We start from the raw sequence: 22,525 nt of genomic DNA on the forward strand, positions 1-22,525 counted from the left end.
TCATGCTGAACACTTTTATCCGTGTCAGAATTCAGCTTAACCTAAGGTTTTGGAGATATATATGCGAAAACTTCTGTCTGACCCCTATTATCTATTTTTTGGTAACGACGGCCATGTTTTTTGACAGATCAAAAATCCCCACAACAGTTCTGTGCAGGATACCCCTGGAAAAATTCATACCACATTTGGTCTCAATTGGTCGATTAGTGTCAGTGGAGAAGATTTTTGAAAGAAATAACATTAAAAATAGCAAAAATGTTGGAAAAGGCCAATAACTTCAACATGGCTTAACATATTAAAACAAAAATTTGACCACAGATAGTTATCATCATGCTGAACACTTTTAACCTATGTCAGAATTTAGTTAAACCTAACGGTTTTGCAGATATATGCGAAAAATTACTGTCTGACCCTTATATTCTATTTTTAGTAACAGTGGCCATGTTTTTTGACAGATCAAAAATCTCTACATCAGTTCTATGCAGGAAACCCTAGGGAACATTCATACCAAGTTTGGTTTCAATTGGTTGATTAGTGTCAGAGGAGAAGAATTTTGAAAAATTGTTAATGACAACAACGGACGCCAAGTGATTGCAATAGCTCACCTGGCCTTCGGCTAGGTGAGCTAAAAAGTTGAATTTTTTGGGGAAAAATAGCAGATTGATTATTGATGTAAATTTAAAAATATAAATGTAAAGGAATGTAAAGATTTATGATTGGAGCAAATTTGGGGAAAATATGTTTGTTGCATTTTTTAATGATTTTATTTTTGCACTTTTAGCTTGGTATTCAGTAAACATGAGTAAAATCATGAATTAATGTGTAAATTTTCAGTATCATGACAAATATCATCTGAGCAAAATTGGTCAAATGTGTTTGAACATATTAAGGTTTTGCATGTATTCAACTTTTTAAGCTATTAAACCAAGTGAGCAGTTCAGGCTCTTGAAAATCTCTTGTTTAATAACAGTGTTTTTCAACAGATAAAAAATCCTAACACCAGATTTATTCAGAACACCCTAAGGAACATTCATACCAAGTTTGGTTCAAAGACATTTGGAAGAAATAACTTTGAATTGTCAAAAAAGGGCAATAACTAAAACGTGGCTTAACAGATTAAAACGAAAATTTATCCAGAGGTAGATCTTATCATGCAGAATACTTTTACGCTGTCAAAATTTTTCAATGGATCAAAAATCCCTACATCTGTTTGATGCATAATACCCTAAGGAACATCCATACCAAATTTGATTCAAATTGGTCAAGTAATGTCAGAGGCAAGATTTTTGAAAGAAAAAACATTAAAAAGAGGAAAAAAAAAGTCGAAAAAAGGCAATAATTCCAACACAGCTTAACAGATTAAAATGAAAATTTGACTACTGATAGATCTAATCATACTGAACACTTTTACCTGAGTCAGAATTCGGTTAAACTTAGCGGCTTTGGAGGTATATGCAAAAAACTTCTATCTTAACCCTTATGTTCTATTTTTAGGTAACAGCAGTCAGGTTTTTTGACAGATCAAAAATCCCAACATCAATCCTATGCAGGATACCCCAAGGAAAATTTATACTAAATTTGGTTCTAATTAGTTAAGTAGTGTCAGAGGAAGAGAGTTTTGAAATATTGTTTTAAAAGATGACGCTGGCACCAAGTCATGGCAATAGCTCACAGGAATTATCTATATCGGAAGAAAAACAAACATTCTATGTGGGTTTTAACAAAATACCTATTTTTACATTTTTTGGTCCCTTATTCTAAAATTGTAGTGGCAACGAACTCAAAATTAATTAGGAACCTTCCTTTAACAGTTGTTAAATTCATATTAAAATTTCATTACAATTGGTCAACCATAACTAAAGCTATTGCACAAAAAGCAAGAATCTAAGGACAACAGTGCCTTACCAATATATGACCACAAATTATTTGTGGTCTTTTAAAATTAGTACCTGTAAAAGGATCTGACAGAGGTATCTATGTCTCCCAGTTCTTAATTGACATTAATATGAACCAACAAGCAAATTCACCATCAAAAAAGAATTTTCAATTCAGTGTGATTCATGTTCATATCAGGGCTTGATATTTATAAGTCACCATTGTTTAAAATTTAATTCCCAATTTCTTCTTACAATATGTATAAATTGAGAACATAAAAAATATAAATTTTACAATCTATATAACAGTACATTATTCATATTTTACAACAATATAAAAAAAGGTGAAATCAAACAAAAGTACTATGATATAAGACTCAAATAAATGGAACATTTTGGATGTTGAACTTTAATCAAAATATTTCATTTTTTTTTTAATATTTAGAGAAGAAAAAAAAATAAGCATTTCCTTTCTTAACATATTGCTACTTATAATGTACTATGAACTAAAAAAAAAAAATAAATGCAAGAATTACATTTTTAAACATTTACATGTATTATACTAGACATGTATGATTTAAAGCTGCATTAGCTGTCAAATTTGTAAATTTTGTTTCTGTTGAAATATACCTTAACTTTGAATTATTTCAACTAATTTGTACTTTTTCTGTATAATTTCATTTGATATCCACACATAAAATGCATTAAATACATGAAATAGGTGTCTATATATTTATTATCTTGCAAAACAAAAAAATCGACCTAGATAACTTCGTATGCATGTGACTTCTGGTGACCTTAATCTGTGCATGTGTTGTAAGGGTTGCTTCTTTAGTAACAAATCTGATTGCAAAGTGAAAGTGGTTATTCAACGGCAAGGAAGACCGACGGACTCAAACCTTGTAAAAAAAAAAGTTCGAAAATAATGCAAGGATCCTTTTGAAATTTACGTATTGTGATATAATGTGGCTCAAATATGGTCATTATTCATTTGAAAACTAATCAAGAAATAGATGAAATGAAATGAAAACAAAACATGTGCTTACCTGTGTATCTGTTATTGTTACTTTTTTTTTTACCAAGGTGGAAGTATTTTGAACCCACGTTTATGTCCTGTCGGCAATCTTTGTAAGTAATGGCGAAAAATAATTAGATCAGAGCTATCGATCTTCTCTGATTAAAGAAACGTTATTTTCACAATATTCTGTAGGTATTATCGACATTGATTGCTTCAATTGCAATAATACAAACTTATTTCATTGAGTCAGCATAATTGATTAGAATCAAAACTGAACAAATTTGACAGTTAATGCAGCTTTAATCATCAGGTATTTCAATTGTTTTCGTGAGTCAGAGTTGTCTTCCTTATTATTTGTTTTGTACTTTTCTTTTTTTACTTTAAAACTCCAAACTTCATGTCCTTAATTAAAATGAATTTTATAGATCCTTAGCAAAAATCATATCGTAATTCTGTCATCTTCAAACTGAGGATTGATGGAGTTATCAAATTGTATGTGGAGAAAAATGTCATTTCTCACAAAATCAAAAATACACATTTGGTAGGATTTTCAAACATTCAGTAAAATGGATTTTTGGTCAAATCACCACCAATCAAAAAATTGTCTTAATAACAGAATCATGGTGGAATTGACAATGTAAGCAAGGTGATGACGGATTACAATGTCATCAGATTTGACAGACAAGTTGTTTTATGATATGTTTGAATATTGTTCTTAATGATTTAAACATCCCTAAGTAGCAATAAACAATTATATTTAATTAAAAATTGAATGGTCCAGACAGTATTTGATGCTGAGTATAGAATAAGTTTTTTTCTTTATGTTTAATGTTTAATGTTGAATTACAATGCACTACTGTAATAAACATAGAGAAGAATTCTTGAACTAATCATTATCATAAACTGGTACTCATTTTTACCAAAGAGGCTTCTTCTAATGGTGGTAGATTAATACAATGTACATAACATCTGAATTATTAGGAATACTATCACTGCAGACAACAACTGGACATGCAGTCTGATGAATGTTATGCTATGCATTTCCGCATAATACCAGTACTGGCAATATCTCCAGCTTATAGACAAGCATGCCATTTCCTACCATGTTGTCTGTGCCACTTCTAAACACATACCACAATCTTTTAATGATTTCCTTTTCACTCGGCTCTTAAGATTGCTCCATAAATCTTCCAACCATAACTGAAAGCCAGCCCTAGCTATTATCTGGCTTTAGAGACAAGTACATAACTTTGTTTACATATTTCTTGTCTGGATTTATTTTCCTTACTAAGCCTGCTATAGCAGCAGTCATTTGTTCTTGTTGCTCCTTTGGAATGTTCTGTTTCTTTGACATGAATTTTTGTACCAGTTCTTTGGGAGTCATTGGTTTCCTCATGAGGTAACGTCGTATGGCATTCTCCGATATGCCTTCCCTGCAAAAAAAAAACAAAAACAAAAACTGTGAACACCATTGCCATAAAAGCAAAACCTGTGTCTTGCCTTTCGTTGCAGACAAGACAAAAAAAACAAAAACAAACAAACAAACAAAAAATAAAAACAATAAATCATATCTTATCTCTGAAGTTTGTTTACTATTCAGTAGAGTATTAAGATGTAGTAAAAGTATCATTGTATCCAGTTGTTCAACTTAACACATTATTCATTTGTGAGCTGTGGAGTGTTTAGTCACCTGTTAAATTCTTTATATCTACCCAAGTTCCATGAGAAGTTTGCAAAATATTTTTTTTAAAGAAAAATCAAAGAAGTGAGATTTTTAGAAACAACTAAAATTTGATTACATACTTAGAACTTCCTAAACTTGGGCTGTCAGTTCTCATTTTCTTTGATGATGAAGATTCAGGATCTAACTTCCTCTTTAAAGCTGTTAAATAAACAAATTCAACTGTTAAGTAATATGGAATGTTCCTAAATATGACACAAGAATTTAAATCTCTTTTAATGGAGAAAAATATTATCAGCAGATTACTGTGTTTCAGAAGGGAATACTTATTCTCTGTACAGTTAATCACCAAGGCCCTCGATTATAATTGTTGTCTGTCGATTATTGCTTTTCAAAGGGGGATAATTATACAATAGGGTCTCACTGGCTAGCTTAAATTGGACTATTTTTTATCAAGATACACACAGATTATGCACTACAATGCAGTGTGTTATAGGGTATACATAACAAGATGGTCATTTGACCTGGAAGTGGTAATTGTGACCTTAATCACAAGGGCCCTTGATTTCTATCACTCTCGGCAAAGTACTGAGAGAGTACAATTGTTTGTGGGGTACCAATTTTTGTGGTTTTTGTGGGTAAACCAAACACTAAATTTGGTACCAACAAAAAGGGAATTCCCATTGATGTGTATACCGAAAACCCCAAAACCACGAATTCAAGAATTCATGGCTTGTGTTTTCACCCAAGTCCATGAAAATTGGTATCCATGAATAAAAGTGCAGTGATACATTTTAAAGGGCAATAACCAATACAACTGATTATTCGGCTAATTTCATCTCCTTAAATAAGAACAGTACACATTTTTTGTCATGGAAAAGTTATACCCAAAACTATCAGTGATGTCAGCTAACATCCTTAAATAGAAACACTGTCATCAATGCTCACTAACTTGATACCCCAACTCCCACATTTGGTAACATGAACCTTTTACTCTCCATTTTATTTTCAAAATCTAAAATAAAGGGTGCACAATGGGAACATGTAAAAAGATTCCGTGAAAAGGGGTATGATCAGAAAATATCAAAATCAGCCCCAAACTAGAGTATTTCAAATAAATTTGAAAATTGCATAAATTACTTGTTGAATATGTGCCTTCTTTAAAAACAAAAGCAGTGCAGATGAAAATAAAGCAAAATCAGAAAATTAAGCTGCATTGTGTTAAAACATCTTATTTCATGAGACATTTTTATATAGAAAATATAGAGTGCATTTGTCGAACTGTTTGATATTTCTACAAAATAACCTTCAGTACCATCACACATACTAATAAAAGATTTAGTTGTTCATAGCTTGTGCACCATATTTTTGGATTAAATATTACCCCGTAACCTCTCATTTTTGTAAAAATTCTATGAAAACTGTATAGAAGCTGAGTTTTGTGCCCTCCTTGTGACTAAATTATGACACAACAGCTTGTATTTTCTGTATATTAGTATTCAGAAAGTATTTGAGCTTTAAAATAGGCAAACAGAAAATTTGAAATAGTAAGTTGAAATTTTGGCAAAATATTTGGCTGAAAACTAGTATTAGTATTTCATTCAAATCCAATCAGTGGAAAAGGTGGCGTAATGAATAATAGATGCCCACCCTCTCTTTCCCCATATTAACTGATGACAAAGTCAATGGTTTGTTATGTGACATTCCCAAACTAATTTGATTGAAATCTAAAATATGAGGTGCACAATAGGCACATGCAATAAAGATTCTGTGAAAGTTTCATTCAATTCCATTCAGTTGTATAGGAGGAGTAACGGATAAGAGATGGGTCTGGCCTGTTCAATGGCAGAACGCTTGAAAGGACAGAGAGACACTCCAGTCATAACATACCCCCACTTTGAAAGAAAAAATGTCTTAACTTCTACACAACCTTTCTTATCATCTCCATCTGTTGTACTAGGAGTAGGAGATCTAGGAATTGGAGATTTTCTTTTCTCTTCACCCTTCTGAAAATATTTGATATGGAATCAGAATTTCATGAATTAATGTTAGCGTGTAGTTATGTACAAAATTTACATTTGTGTTTTGTTTTCTCATTAAGAGTTAGTGCTAAAATGTATGATACATATGTAGCCCTCTTTCTTTGGAGTTAAAAATCCCATAATTATGTTCAACGATTCAAAAACAGTGAAAAGCAAGAGGCTAAGGAGAGCCTGTATTACTCACCAAGAGAATTTGAAATCATGTGGTCTTATTATTTGACCATTCAAGCAAAAGGTTTAGAGCATTATCATTATTTACATCATTCCTGCCATCCCCTGATCCATACAGAAAATAGTCAGTTTGTAAAGGGCCTTGAGATCATTAAACCTATCAAGTTTCAAAACATTGGCACTTGTGGTTTCAGAGGAGTTATTCTTTGAAAATCTTAAATAGCCTATGGAGACCATCTTTTTTAATCAAGCAGAACCAAAATTTTATCACTTTTCGTTGTCCCTTTTATTATTTCAGCTAAGTTTGGTCACCACTGGCTAAGTGAAAACCAAGAGATAAGCCAAAATGTATTTCCCCATACGATTTATACAGCAACTTTGAGTGGCCGCAGTCCTGTGGTCTCAAAGGAATTGATCTTTGAAAATTGACCTATCAGAAGCTTAAATAGCCTCTGACGACCATCTTGTTTAATGAACCAAAAGTGGATCTTTTGTAAAGTCTTTTGCATACACCATTTTTACTGCCAAATATGGTTAAAATTGATCAAGGGGTTTTTATGAAGATGTGAAAAGTTTACGGAATACAGAAACAAAGTGGTGGTATAAGCTCTCACGGTGAACTAATAAGCACAAAATGAAGTTTCCACCCATGAGATCTATTCACTTATACTTAAATTATTGGACAGACATCATGAAAATGCTTGTTTCTGGTCCTTAATTTGCCCCTAATTCCATAATAGTTCCGGTCTTCCTACTGTGTTGTGACAATTTAAAAAAAAAGATCCAATCACTTTTACTAAAATCATACTGTCAGGAAATCAGGGAAATGCTTCTTTCTGTCACCTAATTCCAATATCAATCCAAACCTTCCTATTTTCTATGGGGATGGGGGGCCTTGTGGTTCAATTTTAAAGAGATCTGTTTACTTTTACTCAAGTTATTGTTTAGAAACAGGGGAAGTGCTTGTTTCTAGCCCCTAGTTCCTGAACAGTTCAAGTCACAACCCTCAAAATCATTCCTGCCAGTTCTTTTGAGGTGTAGCACTTTGTCATACAATGTCAAAGAGATCTACTAACTTACAGTCAAATTATTGTCTGTAAACAAAATGCCTATGGATGATAATGATGTCAACAGTATGACACCATTAACTAAAGGTCCATTATACAACTATTTAATTTTTTTTTTGCAATTGTTTCAACAAAATACAGAATAAATATCGTCCTTATCCTTTTAATCAAGAAAAAGGAATTGATATACCAGCCTATCAATATTTGTAATTGATTACTTCTCATATACTGCAATTGATTTCTGTACATTTGGATATCTTTTATAATTATTCCTCCTTACAAATACAACACTGTCAAAACAATCATACAGCTCCTTAAAATACATAAATAAGAAAGTTTGACTGGCAGATGACAATATTTTCAAAATTGCTGAACCAAAATCTGCATATTTTCTACAGCAGTATTATAAGAAATACCTGTAGAAATATAACTGAAGTTAAACCCTCATCTTTCTCAATGTCTGAATCTTCACCAGAACTTGAACTACTGCTTTCACTTTCAGATCCTATAAAATGTAGATGTTAATATCAAACAGTTGTCTATGTTAGCTGCCTCAGATGAGAAATATTCTTGAAGTACTATCAAATGTACATCACCATTTTCTTAGTATTGCAAAATTCAAATCCCATACATATACTTTGTTCAACACTGAAACATAGGTATGGCGTTATCATAAATGCAGGCTAAAGAGAAAAAAAAACCACACATTTTAACAACTAAATATCATGAAATGAATCTCTGCGGATCCTGTAAATCACATTTGATGTTAATTTGATAAGATAGTATGATGATTACCCGCCTGGAAAATCCTTGTACCCAAAAAAAAAAAAAAAAAAAAAAAAAAAAATTAATTAAAAAAAAAAAAAAAATTACAAATAGTCTAGGCATAGTTGCAAAGCATGTAGTCAAAGTTCAAGACAACAGTTACAGCCTGGAAAGGAATTGGAACAGACATATGGGCAGCTGTGATATGTGATGTGGCCCTAATAAATAAAAATCATAAAAATATCATTGTTTGGTGAAAGTAGTAAAGACAAGGTCAATTCATGATTTTGATGTGTAATTTAATCAATATGAACTAGTAAGGTACCTTTCTTTGTTTTACTTTCTTTTTCATCTTTTTCTTCTTTCTTTTCTTCTTCACTCTCCTCTTCAGAATCAATAAGTTTTCTGAGGCCTTGTTCTTCATCCACACCCTTTTCCTCATATTTATCTTTCTTAGCAACTTCTTCTTCTGAAGAGCTTCAAATTTAGAATTTTACAATAATGCAGCAGTTTCTACATCAAACAAGTTAAGAATGACAAATTAATTATTTACAGATAAAGTGAGTAGCAGTATTACAAAATAAATATCAAAAACGCTATTCTTTTTCAAAATAGGAGCTGTGACAATATCATAAAGAACATAGCTTTTTTACAAGGCAGACAAGTGTCAATTTATGCTGAACAAAATATTATATAACAACTACCAATACTTCAGTGTTAATCTGACACAACCAAAGATTGAACATATGACAATGTCATACATCACAGTTGACACAATTCTCAGGATGAAATCAATAATGATATCCTTGGCCTGTGACAATAGAAGTAGTCAATTTATACATGTTATTTGTAACCAAAATATCTTTAAATTCAAATGATTGATTGATTGTTGGGGTTTAACGCCCGAGCAGCTATTTCAGCTATATTCAGGTGATGAACATGAAATGATAATGAAATGAAAAATGGGATGGGACACAAGGATAATGGGGTCCACAAATTTTGATTGCCACTGGAAATAGGGAGAAGTGGGTAGTGTCGGGCAATTTAGCCTCCTGAGGCGGAGCCCAATGGTTCCTACTCCGAGAGAACACAACAGAAGGGTTTTTTTTATGTGCGATGAATGTAGCACCTTTCCCAACATGGTGTACCACTGATGACCCTAGCATGAAGCATGCCAGGGGTCACCATTCCACCACCTGGGGCCCACAACCCAGCTCCTCTGAGAGCAGAGCACTATACCCCTGGCTAGGGTTCTGAGCACTATTTAGTCGCCTCTTACTACAAGTTTAGCGCTGCTGCAGGACTATTCTTTTCACACCCAGACCCGCATTGGGTTAAATTCAAATGAGTGACAACTATAATCACTTTGACAAAATTGAAGAAGTTGTTTATCATCGAGTAGAAAAGATAAGAAATCAATGTCGAAGACTACAATCAACATAGGAGAACATGTTGTAGTATACAATAGAGCACATGTTGTATACATTAGTTTACATTAGAGCACATGTTGTAGTATACAATAGAGCACATGTTGTATACATTAGTTTACATTAGAGCACATGTTGTAGTATACATTAGAACACATTTGTGGTATCCATTAGAATACATTAGAGCCCATGTTGTATTCATTAGTATACATTAGAGCAAATGTTGTACACATTAGAATACATTAGAGCCCATGTTGTAGTATACATTAGTTACTAGTCTTACCTAAAATTGCTTACAAATGCCTAACAATTCGGCCCACAGACATTTCAGAGAGTTTATTAGGACAATTCAAACTTAGTGGAAGGTAATAAGAATAATATAACTGGACTGAAAAAAATGAAAGGTGGCATGAATTTATATTTCTTCTGGAGCCTTTTAATTTTCACTCATCTCATATTTAAGGTGTAAGCTAACTCAATTAATTTTCAATTCTAACTAAAAATATTGTGAGCTTTTCCATAAGTATGCACATCATAATACATGTATCATTCCCCCAACTTTCTATAAAATTTCATTGAAATCCCTTGTGCAGTAAGGAGTTGTGCTCACAAGAAATGTGGACAGGTGAACAGACAAAAGATAGCATAATGTGAAATAAAACTGTAATTAAACATTATTATTTCCCACATTATTTAGAACTGTTTAATTCTTACACTGAATGTTATCTTTACTACTGATTTCAAAAATATAAAATGTAATTAATAGTTCAATAATATCCAACTTCACACACATTTACAAATTTTGTTCCATTTCACATTTTTCCAAAACTTTTAAACATGCACTTCAGTTAATTTGCATTTACATTAAAAAACTATTTTAATATTTTAATAGAGCGTTTATCCCACATAATAATTGTACTCAAAATAAGCCAATTTCAGCTTAATAAGATGAACAGAGGATTTTCCAAAACTAGACACTTATATGAATATGAGTTTTCCCACCAATTTACTTGGTTAAAATCACTGCTTTTCACCTCCTGTTTATTTATAACATATTAATGATAGATTAACTTTTTTACTGATAAGTGTGTTGTATTGAACATGCTTAACTCATTCTGCAGTTATTGACACAATACTGAAGAACTAAATTACCTAAATGCAAATTTATTACTAAACATCTTCCAAGGCCAAAAAGGAGTCAAAATTTTCAGTTGATTTGAAGACACAAGTAGATCTTAGTTTTATTTGCAAAAATAACACACTATCATTGAGCTGAATAATTGACAGAAAAATAATAATTGGTTTTTAAAAGAGAAATTGAAAGATATGGAAGGAATTGCATTTGGACTATATTTTTGTGTAGTGTTCAGAAATAGCTGTGAAGTTCCTGAAATGAACTTCTGACACAAGGTAATCTAACCATGAAGAATTAAAAACCCCAAAACTTTATTTGTAGGGAGTATAAGTTGTTTGGAAGAACCACCTATTACCTTTCCTGCCAGACTTTGGGATGTCACAAAGAAATGTTTTTTCTTTACCTTTAATATTCTTTCAAACACTGACACATTCCCTCCCTCCAGATTTAATGATAACATGGATATTGCCTGACTGAGTCTGAGATAATACAATGTAGTTTTTATCTTCTTCATGGACTCTATGGACTACTTGTCTAAGATTTAGTCACTTCTCCATGGATATTACCTATCTGAGATATTGTCCACATCTCCATGGATATTACCTATCTGAGATATTGTCCACATCTCTATGGATATTACCTATGAGTATCTAAGATACAGTCCACTTCTCCAAGGATTTTACCTAACTGAGATATTGTCCACATCTCCATGGATATTACCTGCCAGAGTCTGAGATATAGTCCACTTCTCTGTCATCATAATCTCCTTCATCACTCTCCTCCACAGCTTCATCGTCAGAGTTATGTTTGGCATTTCTCTTCTTTTTGTTTTTCTTTGGTAACTTTTTACCCTTTTTAGGTTTAGCACCTTTAATACAAAGTGAGATTCAAAATATTTTACTTAATAACAAACATTTCTACTTTACTAATTAATGGTTGTAAGTACTAATTCAAATGAAATTCAAATACTGACCAATGGTAGAGGTGATTCATGCTGCAAAAAAAAACCCCACCTTAACAAATAAGGCTTTTCCAACCTACATACATTTATTTATCTACATATATGCCAAATTTTGATTAAACTATGGTCCTCGCTGCATACAGATCTGTTCTTTTTTTTTCTTTTATAGAAAACCATATATTCATCTCCTATTTAAATCAACCAAATTAAGAACAATAACTCTTGCAAAGTGCTTATTTCATGCATAGTCTGTAATTTTTAATCTTAAAAGTGCAAAAACCATAAACTTAGACTGGTCATGTTCTACCTGGATTATGTTATGACAGTGAGACAACATGATTCTGCAATATGTAATAAAGAATCTATGAAAGTTTCATCAAAGTCCATTCCGTGGTATAGGAAGAGTAACAGAAAAAAGGTGAGTACCTGTGTCCCCATATTCATAAACAAGAGGCTCCTAGGAGCCAAAATTGCTTTCCTGGTTCATTTTTCACTTTTCAAGAGCAATAGTGGGCCTACAACTATGACCCATAAAAACTATATTTTGTATGCCTAATCATGAGAATCATTTCATCGATTAGTTTTTAAGATATTGGCTAAAAACTGCAGAAAATGTCATTTATTGCCTTTCAAGGGCAAAAACTCCATTAAGGAGTCATCCGATGACTTTGACATTACATAAACTTCTGTAGGCCTAATCATAAAGATCATTTCATCAATACAATTTTTTTCAATCTATTTTAGTTTTTCAAGATATTAATTTGCATTTCAAGGGCAATAACTCTTAACAAGGAAAATTGATCCTAAAATTAAAGTTGCAGATCTTTTTATTCTGCATCTGAAGTAAGCTTTTTCAAACTCACACTATCTCTTCAAATTTTCAAAATAAAATTGTATAGGCACAAATAAGTGATTTGCCCCTTGATCTTTATGTAGTTATGGCAGCAATTTTGTTTTGAATATGAAGACACCAAATACAATTTTAAAACTGTATGATTTAAAGGTGATAGTGACAAACAAATAGCTTCACCAAAATTGTGGTCCCAGAGGAGATTTTTTTTTAAAAGTTAAAAGACGACAGATGCCAAGTGTTGGCATAAGCTCACATTAACCTTTGATCCAGGCGAGCAAATGACAAAATACATTTTCCTCCACAATAATTTAGATCAAAATCTTAAAATAAGAAGCACACAATAAGAATATGAAATTCAGATGCTGTGAAAAATTCTTCAAATTCCATTCAGTGGTGTAGGAGGATAAGGATGAGAAATGGGTTCTCCTAGTCCCAATATTCATAGACAACAAAGTCCACATTTTAATACATGAAACTCTAAATTCTAAAATAGGAGACACAGAATGGTAATATGTAAAAAAAGATTAAATGGAACTTTCTTAAAGCTGCATTAGCTGTCATTTTCGTTTCTGTTGAAATATACCTTAATTTTGAATTATTTCTACTAAATTGTACTTTCCCTGTATAATTTAATTTGATATCCACAAATAAAATTCAATAAATACATGAAATGGGTATCTATATATTTATTGCCTTGCAAGACAAAAAATCGACCTAGATAAATTTGTATGAATGTGACTTCTGATGACCTTTATCCGTGCATGTGCTGTAAGGGTCACTTCTTTAATAACAAATCAGATTGCAAAGCGAAAATGTTTATTCAACGGCAAAGAAGACTGACGGACTCAAGCCATAAAGGAAAAAACTTCTAATATAACTCAAGGATCCTTTTGAAATTTATGTATTGTGATATAATATGGCTTAAACATGTTAAATGTGGTCATTATTTATTTGAAAAACTAATCAAGAAATAGATGAAATGAAATGAAAACAAGACACATGCTTACCTGTGTAGCCCTTATTGTTATTTTTTTACCAAGGTTAAAGTACTTTTAACCCAGATGAATGTCCTGTCGGCAATCTTCAGAAGTAATGGTGAAAAATTATTAAATCAGAGCTATTGATCTTCTCCGATTAAAAAATGTTGTTTTCACAATATTGTGTAGGTATTATCGACATTTATTGCTTCGATTGCATTACTATAAACTTATTTCATTGAATTAGCAAAATTCAGCAGAATCAAAACTGAACAAATTTGGCAGCTAATGCAGCTTTAAATTCCATTCAGCAGTGTAGAAGGAATAATGGGAAAGAGATGGGTACCCCTCTGCATAATGGAAGAAAGTACAGAGAAATGGTCACATACCCTATCACTATTACAGGAGTATAATGATCTAGTTTAGACAGAAATATAACACAGGGGTTACTTTCATATAAGATTTCAAGGTTATTACAATGAATTGTATCTTTTTTTTATCAAAACAGAATTCAGTCTATAATAACTGTCCATCAAATAAATATACTTTGAAGACTAATAGCAAACTCCTAGTTGAACTTTGCTCTTATTTTTTTAACAAATTAACTGCTATTTTTAGATGCTATTCATATAATTTTACATTTCACATGTTACATATATGTTTTCTCCTCATTCACTGACCTTATCAAAGTATTGAAACATGTCTCAAAATGTCAATACTTTAAAGATTGGGGGATAAAATAAATTGATAATACCTTCATCATCATCTTCATTATCAGCATCCTCATCATCAGACATGTCAAACCATTCATCCATATCTGTTAGTAACTGAAAAGGAAAATAAGAGTTATGTCTATAAGAATCTTCTTTCATTGTGGAATAATTCAATTTCAAAGGTAACATGCTTTTTGATTGAAAAAAAAAAATTGTCCAACATTTCATAGACACATTTTGTAATGAGACTGATATCATCAACCTTTTTGGCTGATTTAATCCTTAAATCTTGATACTAAAATTAAATTATAAGTATTGAATTATATTTTTTTCCATCTATGAAAGTTATTTAGTGTGCACCATGGGATTGAGGTTATTTCATTATAGACCAAAAAAAAAAATATGTCATTCCATAATTATATTAAGTAATGATTTTATATAGTAATAAATATTTGCTTGTTTGTTTAAATAGAGAAAGGCCTGACCAAACCACCTCCAATTTATCCTTGTACTAAGACAGAATCTATTTTATTTTTTGAAAAGATCCGAAGTGTTATCAAACTGAGTCTGATACACTAATCACCAAAAATGGGTGGATAATAATCTTTCAAAAATTCATTCACTTGTTGAAACTGCTGGATGGATACAAACATTATTTTTATATTAATAGCTAAGTGGAAGGAAAATCAGAATTGAGATGTTTATTCATATAGTTCAAAGCTTTAAAGTGTGTTCACACTTTTTGAAGACCTTTTCTGAAAGTATTTACTATTTTGTGTCTGAGTTTAAAGTTCATTTGTTGTGTTTTATTATATCTTGTACAATATCAATTAATTTGTAAAAGAAAGCACTGTATCTATACATACTGAATATTACATATCAAAATCTGTATCACATGCTGTATCAACCCGTGACTCCTATAACAACCCAAGTACCACCAGCCCCCAGGGGGATAAAGGTCAAGGGTTCATACCACATGTGATACAGATTTAGACATGCCATGTTCATTATATCATATATTTTAACTTAACTTCAAGTATGGTCGGTGAAGGGGTGCATAACATATAAGCGTATGAGGGGATCTGAATAATCATTACTATATAATAAAAGGATTATTGCATTTACATTGGTGAATATAATCCTCCAAAGAGTATAATATTACACTTGCTCTAGCAATATGGTATTTGTTCCAGACAATCTTCACCAATAAAAATGAAATAACCCTATATTCCCACAAAATTAAACAAAAGAGACAAATTGGTATTCCAATTTACAGTTTAAACTTAAAAGTACATTCTCCTTCACTTTTATTTACAGCTGGTACAAGTTGTAAAACAATTTCTGTAACAGTATCTTTTACAGTTTTTACACCTATATGAAATCTTATTTGTAAAATTTCGTCAATGTAAAAAGCAACAATTGTCTTTGCACAAAACTTCTCTTGTTATCAGTATTAATCAATGTTATTAAAGATAAACAGATAAGACAACCTACAAAGTCTTCTCCTTTTGATTTTGATTTGGTCACTTTTACACCTTCCTCTCCATCATCACCAGCTTTATCGCCATCTTCATCATTCCTACATCTCTTCCTCACCATAATGGAGAAATAATTCAAGGTTTTATCTCGCCTGAAATACACATTTAATATTTTACCACTGAATTAAGTTTTCTTGTGGATTTTTGTATGTTTGATCATTTCACATACATGTATCTATGGCAAAGATAAAGTAAATCAACATTTTATACTAGTCCAATCAAAACATTAATTTAATTTGTATTCTTTTCAGAGCAATATGGAAGTCAGTTATTATTTAAGGCTTTAGACCTAGGCTAAGGGACATAACTTTTGAAATCAGTGATATGCTTGTATCATATTCAATTTCACCAAAGCCCATCAAGCTTTCATTTGAAACAGAATGAAATCAATCCAAGTTACTTTGATGCTTAAATGAGATTTGTCTAAAATGCTGAATACAAACATTCAAATGATCTGTAAGAATTGTGTCCCTTATCCTAGGTCTACCTCCTTAATATGTATATAGATTTTATAGATCCTTACCTGCTGAATTCCTCCTCAGCTTCATCTGAGTTCAGATATTTATACCTAATCATTGGAGAGAAGTTATACCATTCTTCCACAGGGAAGGCATCAAATGCTCCATCAGCACATTGTGTAAATATATAGTAAGATGTATTCTCGGTGATGGTTCCTTCTCTGACACCTTTATATCTATATGGAAACAAAATAACAATTGATTTTTAGGCTTACATGTCATCTGTACAATTCAATAAATAAAGAATGCCCAATTGATTTTCCCCATCTACTTTCACTATGACAAAATGTTGTTTCTATTATTATTTTCCTTTAAAACAGTATTGTTTATGCTTAAGTCCTACCACAGATAATGAACACAGTATTGTTTAGGCTTAAGTCCTACCACAGATAATAAACACAGTATTGTTTAGGCTTAAGTCCTACCACAGATAATAAACAATTCAGAAAATAGTATTTCTAATTAACACAAATATCTAAGGTTCATTGGACCTTCAAGATTCCTCAATTCATTAAACTTTTACCTTTTCATTTCCTTATTCTTTCCAATTTTCATAATCCAGGGTTGATCACTGGGATTGTAATTTTTCATCATTATACCATACTTCTTTTTCCTTGCTATCTCTTTTTGCTCCCTACCAAACTCACTTCCAGCACCAAACTTTGGCATTTGATCAATGTCATTAGCGGTTTTGTATTCTTTGAAATTGTTCTCCCTTTCCATTTTAACAGGTGTCTAGAATTATTTCAGAAAAAAAAAATTGTAACTAATTGTTTAATTTATCGGTAACAAGCACAAGTCTTTCTATGTAAGTTTTATGTATAAAAAAACTGGGGAGAACTAGTATATGTTTTGGGGTATTAAAAAACTGGGGGGGATATTGTGTATGTAATATAGTGTATGTATTGGTATTGAAAAGCTGGAGCAGGGTTCTCCATGACCTCTTTTAGAAAGGTGCTGTGCCATATGTTACTTTCCTTGAGTCATATATTCAAACAGGTGCCATGTGTTCATTTGGTTTGCACCATGTATTCAATTTAGCATCATGCCCATTGCAAACCAGCACTATATTTCCCAATTACTCTTGCTTATTAATCACCTACATGTATATCTGTCATAAATCAATATGATTGGTGCCGAGGTGGTTAATGTGTCAGGGAGTGAAACTTGTATAAACACATCTCAGATCTGTCAAATTCGTGATTATCACTGTCAGCAAAATCAATAAGATTCAAATAAGCAGAATGATTTCTAGTGGTTTTTTTTATGAACAAAATTTGATAACTTTTCATTTAATTAAATATAGAAAATATCAAGCATTGAATTAAATTGAAAAAGACCAATGTAATCAGAGATGGAGGAAGACAAATCTTTGTGAATTTATACAACAATATCTTAATGATCTCTGCATTTATCTGGCATAGAAAAGCAATCCGATTTGCTAAACTTTTTTGAAAGGGTGGTGGATCGACTCCACAAAGCTCTAAAAGATTGTTTAATGACACAGATTCAGACAAAAACGACACATTTTGACTGTCTAAATTTTTGTGGTTAATTTATTAAAGAACTTGTTTAATGGTATAAACAAAATGACCACACCTACCAGTGATTTTAATTTCTCCAGAGCAGTGGACAGGGAAGAGAAAACTTTACCCTGATATAAGTGAGTTAGACAATACAGACAGAAAGATTAATTGATTGTTAATTTCTATGTTGTAGATTGTACTATTAAATATGTCTCATTCAACCCTTAGTTATTATACTTTCTTTGGCATTTATTTTCTGCACGAAAGGGCACATGCCACAATGAAAATCTGTCTAACCAGAGAGTGAGCCTTGTGTTCATTTTGATCCATGAAGATCCCAGTGGAGATAACTAAAATGTGCCAATATTTTTTATAAACACATAAAAGCAAAATAAACTTGAGAACTACATAGATTATGAAGCCTGGCACTGCCTCAGGTGTTAACATGTATTGTATATTAATAACTTATTCCTTGTATTTCAAAAGAAGACAGGAATGATAATTATATCTAAAAAAAGAAAATGAAATGAACAATTTCTATTACCTGACTTAGCTTGACAAAATCAATATCATTTCCTGATGAGAACTTCATCATTTTATAAATTTTTCTGTGATCTCTGTAAAAAAATAAATCTTGTTTCATATGAAAAATAAACATGAAGCAAAATACATGGCTTCAATTATAAATAGTTTTTAATTTTGCAACAAGATATTTCATTATGCTTTGATGAAAATAATGTAGCTATAGTACAATATATACCAGGAATATGTCCAAATATTCATTCAATAACCTTTTTATTGTAATTTAAAATACCTCTTAGTTATTAATGATAGCGACATAATTAATTTGAAGTTACATTTTTGTACAAACTCAATATGAGAGTTCCTTGTACACTTTTTTTAGGTTGATTTCTGTGATAAATATTATGTTGCTATACAATAACAGGGAAATACTGCACAAGAAAAGTAAGGCATATATGTCCATGTTGATCAATTTACAAACCATGTTGTCAAAATATAAACAAAGTTGACAAACAGAAAGTTTATGTCGCTTCAGTCTGAAATCAAAACCCAAAATAAAGCATGCCTAAAGAAACCTGTCAAAATATCCAGTGGCTGTAATTAGTAGTTGCAGAGAAACTATAATGAAAAATTGGTGGACAGGCAGACACCATGGTCACTGCATAACTCTTGCCAAGCAGGGGGTATATAAAAAAAACAAAATGTTTCTATTATTACAAACGAAAACATTTTAAACATGTACATACTTAGGAACTCTGACTGTATGTTCTTGTGTAGAACTGGTTGAGGTTCCAGCCTAAAACAAAAAATATATCTGCTAAAATCAGCTGTGTAACTAAATCAAAAGTTGCTGTATTTACAATTTTTCAAAACATCATGAAGAAAACTTTCTGGATTGTAGCAAAATATTTATTTCAAAATGGATTTTAATGTGTTTCTATGGTAACCTTCAACTAACTCTTCATCTACAGCTGCTACTATTTCTGAACTTAACTTTTATTTGATATATTTTGAGATTTTTTTTATCTGAAATGTAAATGCATACATGTACCTTACTAATACATGTACAGAGTAAGTGCCTTACTAATAATAGGAACATACACATACAACATTTGCTGACATTTACATCCTGTGGAGTTTTTGTCTCTTTCACATATATACCATACCTATTCTCATTGTATCTATAATACTGGATTTGTCATTTCTGTAAATGTTTTGTGTACAATTTTAAATTTTAGACTGACTGAACACATTCACTTCCAGTACATGTATCAAGTAAGGCCAGAGAAAAAAACTTGCCTGTTTAAGGTTATCCTAACAGTCCAATTATTTTCTGGCTAGCCTAACACATTTTATTGGTATTTTTTTAATGAAATACCACTTAATTATCATTTTTCAGTTGAGTATTGTTAAGGCAACAAAATCCTCCATAAGGGTCTATATAAAATGATTAAAAAATAAGATGCTTTCACTTACCAACCTATCCTTGTAACCTTAAACAGACATATACATGTATATGACCAACTTACTGAAATTCAGACGTATGTACATTGGGTGCTGAAGCAAAATCTTTCAAATCATAATGTGATTCAAAGCTCCATCAAAATCCAGGAGAATGGAAACACTTAATACTTATCATTTTGAAAAAAAAAAAAACAAAAAACAAAAACAATTCTATGATTTGAGGGCATCAAGACAGTGGTTGCCATCTTTAACAGTAAGTTATAATATCAGTAACCATCATTTATAGGTTTCATAACGAATAAAAGTTGAATATTGCAAAATATCAACTTTGGTTATTTAATTTCAACATCATAACAAATGAGCCTTAGCGAGTTAAAAAATCACGGAAATGAGCAACAGCGAGTGGTAAAACAATCAAACACTGGAGTTCGATTCTAATTTGCGCAATTACAAGACTTTTTTACATTTTTGTGACCTATTATAGTAAGCTTAGACCCATAATATTTGTCCATAATTTGCTGTACACTTGATGCTATGTCAGTTGAAATGGTCGGTAGTGAAACTTAGTGCCTTGTATTATTATTTATAATGAAAGAAATTAAGTAGAGTGATGGTAGATATGGCACTAGTTGTTTGCATTATAAGGTCACATATGGACAGGTACAATGCTTGGACTGAAACGTTTCATTCATTGACTATTGTTAATGTTAGTCTTAATACATGATGGTGCATGTGGCAAGTACTACTGAGTATGTGTGTAAGTGATTTATATGGAATATATTATAACTTTTCCAAAACATTATGTCTAATATTTTTATCAAATAAAAAGCCATTAAAAATTATGTATTTTTTTCAGAAAAATTTCGGGTTTCACCTGCCTCATATTTAATATTTAATGAAGTCATCTTTTTCTTTCAGATTTATAGGAGTTTACCACATAATAAACAAGAAGCTATCAGAAGGCTGAATTGCTCACCTGGTTGAATTTTCCCTTTCAAAGGCAATAAATTTAGCAAGAAGTTGTCCAACAATTTTGACTGAAGAAGTCTTTGGTACATGTAGGACTCATCATAAGGATCATTTCACCAATTGAAAGTTTCTTTTAATCTATCATAGTTTTCAAGATATTGACTGAAAACTATAAAAAAAAAAAAAAAAAGTCATTTTTTCCCCTTTCAAGGGCAGTAACTCTTACAAGGAGTCGTTGTATATGCGAAAAACTACTGTCTGACCCCTATGTTCTATTTTTAGTAACCACGGCCATGTTTTCCAATGGATCAAAAATCCCCACATTAGTTCTATGCAGGTTACCCTAAGGAACATTCATACTAAGTTTGGTTCCAATTGGTCAAGCAGTTTTGAAAAATTGTTAACGACAATGGACGATGACGACAAACAACGCAACGACGACGGACACCAAGTGATAGCAATAGTTCATGTGGCTTTTGGCCATGTGAAGTAAAAAAAGAGATGTTTTTCATGTGCTCTGAAAGGGAGTGTAAATAGATGTATTATCAACTGGCTGCAATATTCTTATGGCCAGAAAAAGCCCTGTCATTCAGGAGCTTACATTGTACATAAAGCATCATTGCAGTCCAATTTTTGTACAATTTGTTTTAAAATGCAATTAAGAACCAAACCAGTCTTGGAAAATATTTGTAAGCTTCAATAATTATACACAAATCGAATCATAACTTTTTCAAAAATAGTGATGGCCAAAAAAATTCAAAGCATGTACTTTATTCTGACATATATCTGGAAATTTTAATTTATTCAGGAGTATTCCAGGTACCACCAGGCCACCAAATGAGAAAACAGCCCCGGACACTGAATGATGAATCCAAAAAAGGGATTACTAAATTAGGGGATATGAACTTGTGTCTTTTAAGGAGCTTTTAGGTTATAACCTATCTAACATTTTTCAACACATAAAAATCCTAGGCCAAAGGGTCTTTGGTATTTCTCCTCATGCACAGATTTTGAAAAATATGATTATGAGTGATTGTCAAGTCAACAGTCATGTCAAGAATTAAGTTTTCCATATATTTCAGGAAAATAACTGATGCTTTTATGAAAAAAAATTAAACGAGGGAATTAACTGCAATTATTTGTTTTTGTTTACCTGAGGCTGATTAGATGCCATTTTAGTAAAACACCTATATTTTATAAGTGATTCTTCTTTTTTTTTTAAGGGAAAATTTATTGTCTTTTATTATCCCACCATGGTTTCGTATTTGCTACCACGAAGAGTTGATCAGTTAAAATATTCCCTT

At 31.6% G+C, this 22,525-nt stretch overlaps 1 protein-coding gene across 1 annotated transcript; it reads right to left on the reverse strand.

Moving 5' to 3' along the window:
* Positions 1-1,600: 1,600 nt before the first annotated feature.
* Positions 1,601-22,508, reverse strand: LOC148629636 (general transcription factor IIF subunit 1-like). The gene is made up of 13 exons (XM_088554685.1): positions 22,375-22,508; positions 19,535-19,584; positions 18,811-18,883; positions 17,264-17,475; positions 16,746-16,916; positions 16,179-16,314; positions 14,726-14,798; positions 11,901-12,048; positions 8,944-9,095; positions 8,270-8,358; positions 6,504-6,579; positions 4,696-4,774; positions 1,601-4,325 (listed from the first exon to the last, which is right to left on the reverse strand). The coding sequence occupies exons 1-13, from the start codon at positions 22,393-22,395 to the stop codon at positions 4,106-4,108; spliced, it is 1,500 nt and encodes a 499-aa protein (XP_088410811.1). The 5' UTR covers positions 22,396-22,508; the 3' UTR covers positions 1,601-4,105.
* Positions 22,509-22,525: the final 17 nt, after the last annotated feature.

This window comes from Perna viridis, chromosome 1 (assembly GCF_037379345.1).
Source record: "Perna viridis isolate PV_CMFRI_1.1 ecotype Kerala chromosome 1, ASM3737934v1, whole genome shotgun sequence".
In the NCBI taxonomy this organism is placed as follows: domain Eukaryota; kingdom Metazoa; phylum Mollusca; class Bivalvia; order Mytilida; family Mytilidae; genus Perna; species Perna viridis.

What these genes read in the sequence shown, in the direction of transcription:
- LOC148629636 (XM_088554685.1), bottom strand. Translation starts at nt 22,395, where the DNA reads ATGGCATCTAATCAGCCTCAG. An exon ending in CATACAGTCAGAGTTCCTAA is followed by an intron (nt 18,884 to 19,534) that starts GTATGTACATGT and finishes ATTTTTTTACAG; the next exon opens with AGATCACAGAAAAATTTATA. An exon ending in GCTGAGGAGGAATTCAGCAG is followed by an intron (nt 16,315 to 16,745) that starts GTAAGGATCTAT and finishes TGTGTATTTCAG; the next exon opens with GCGAGATAAAACCTTGAATT.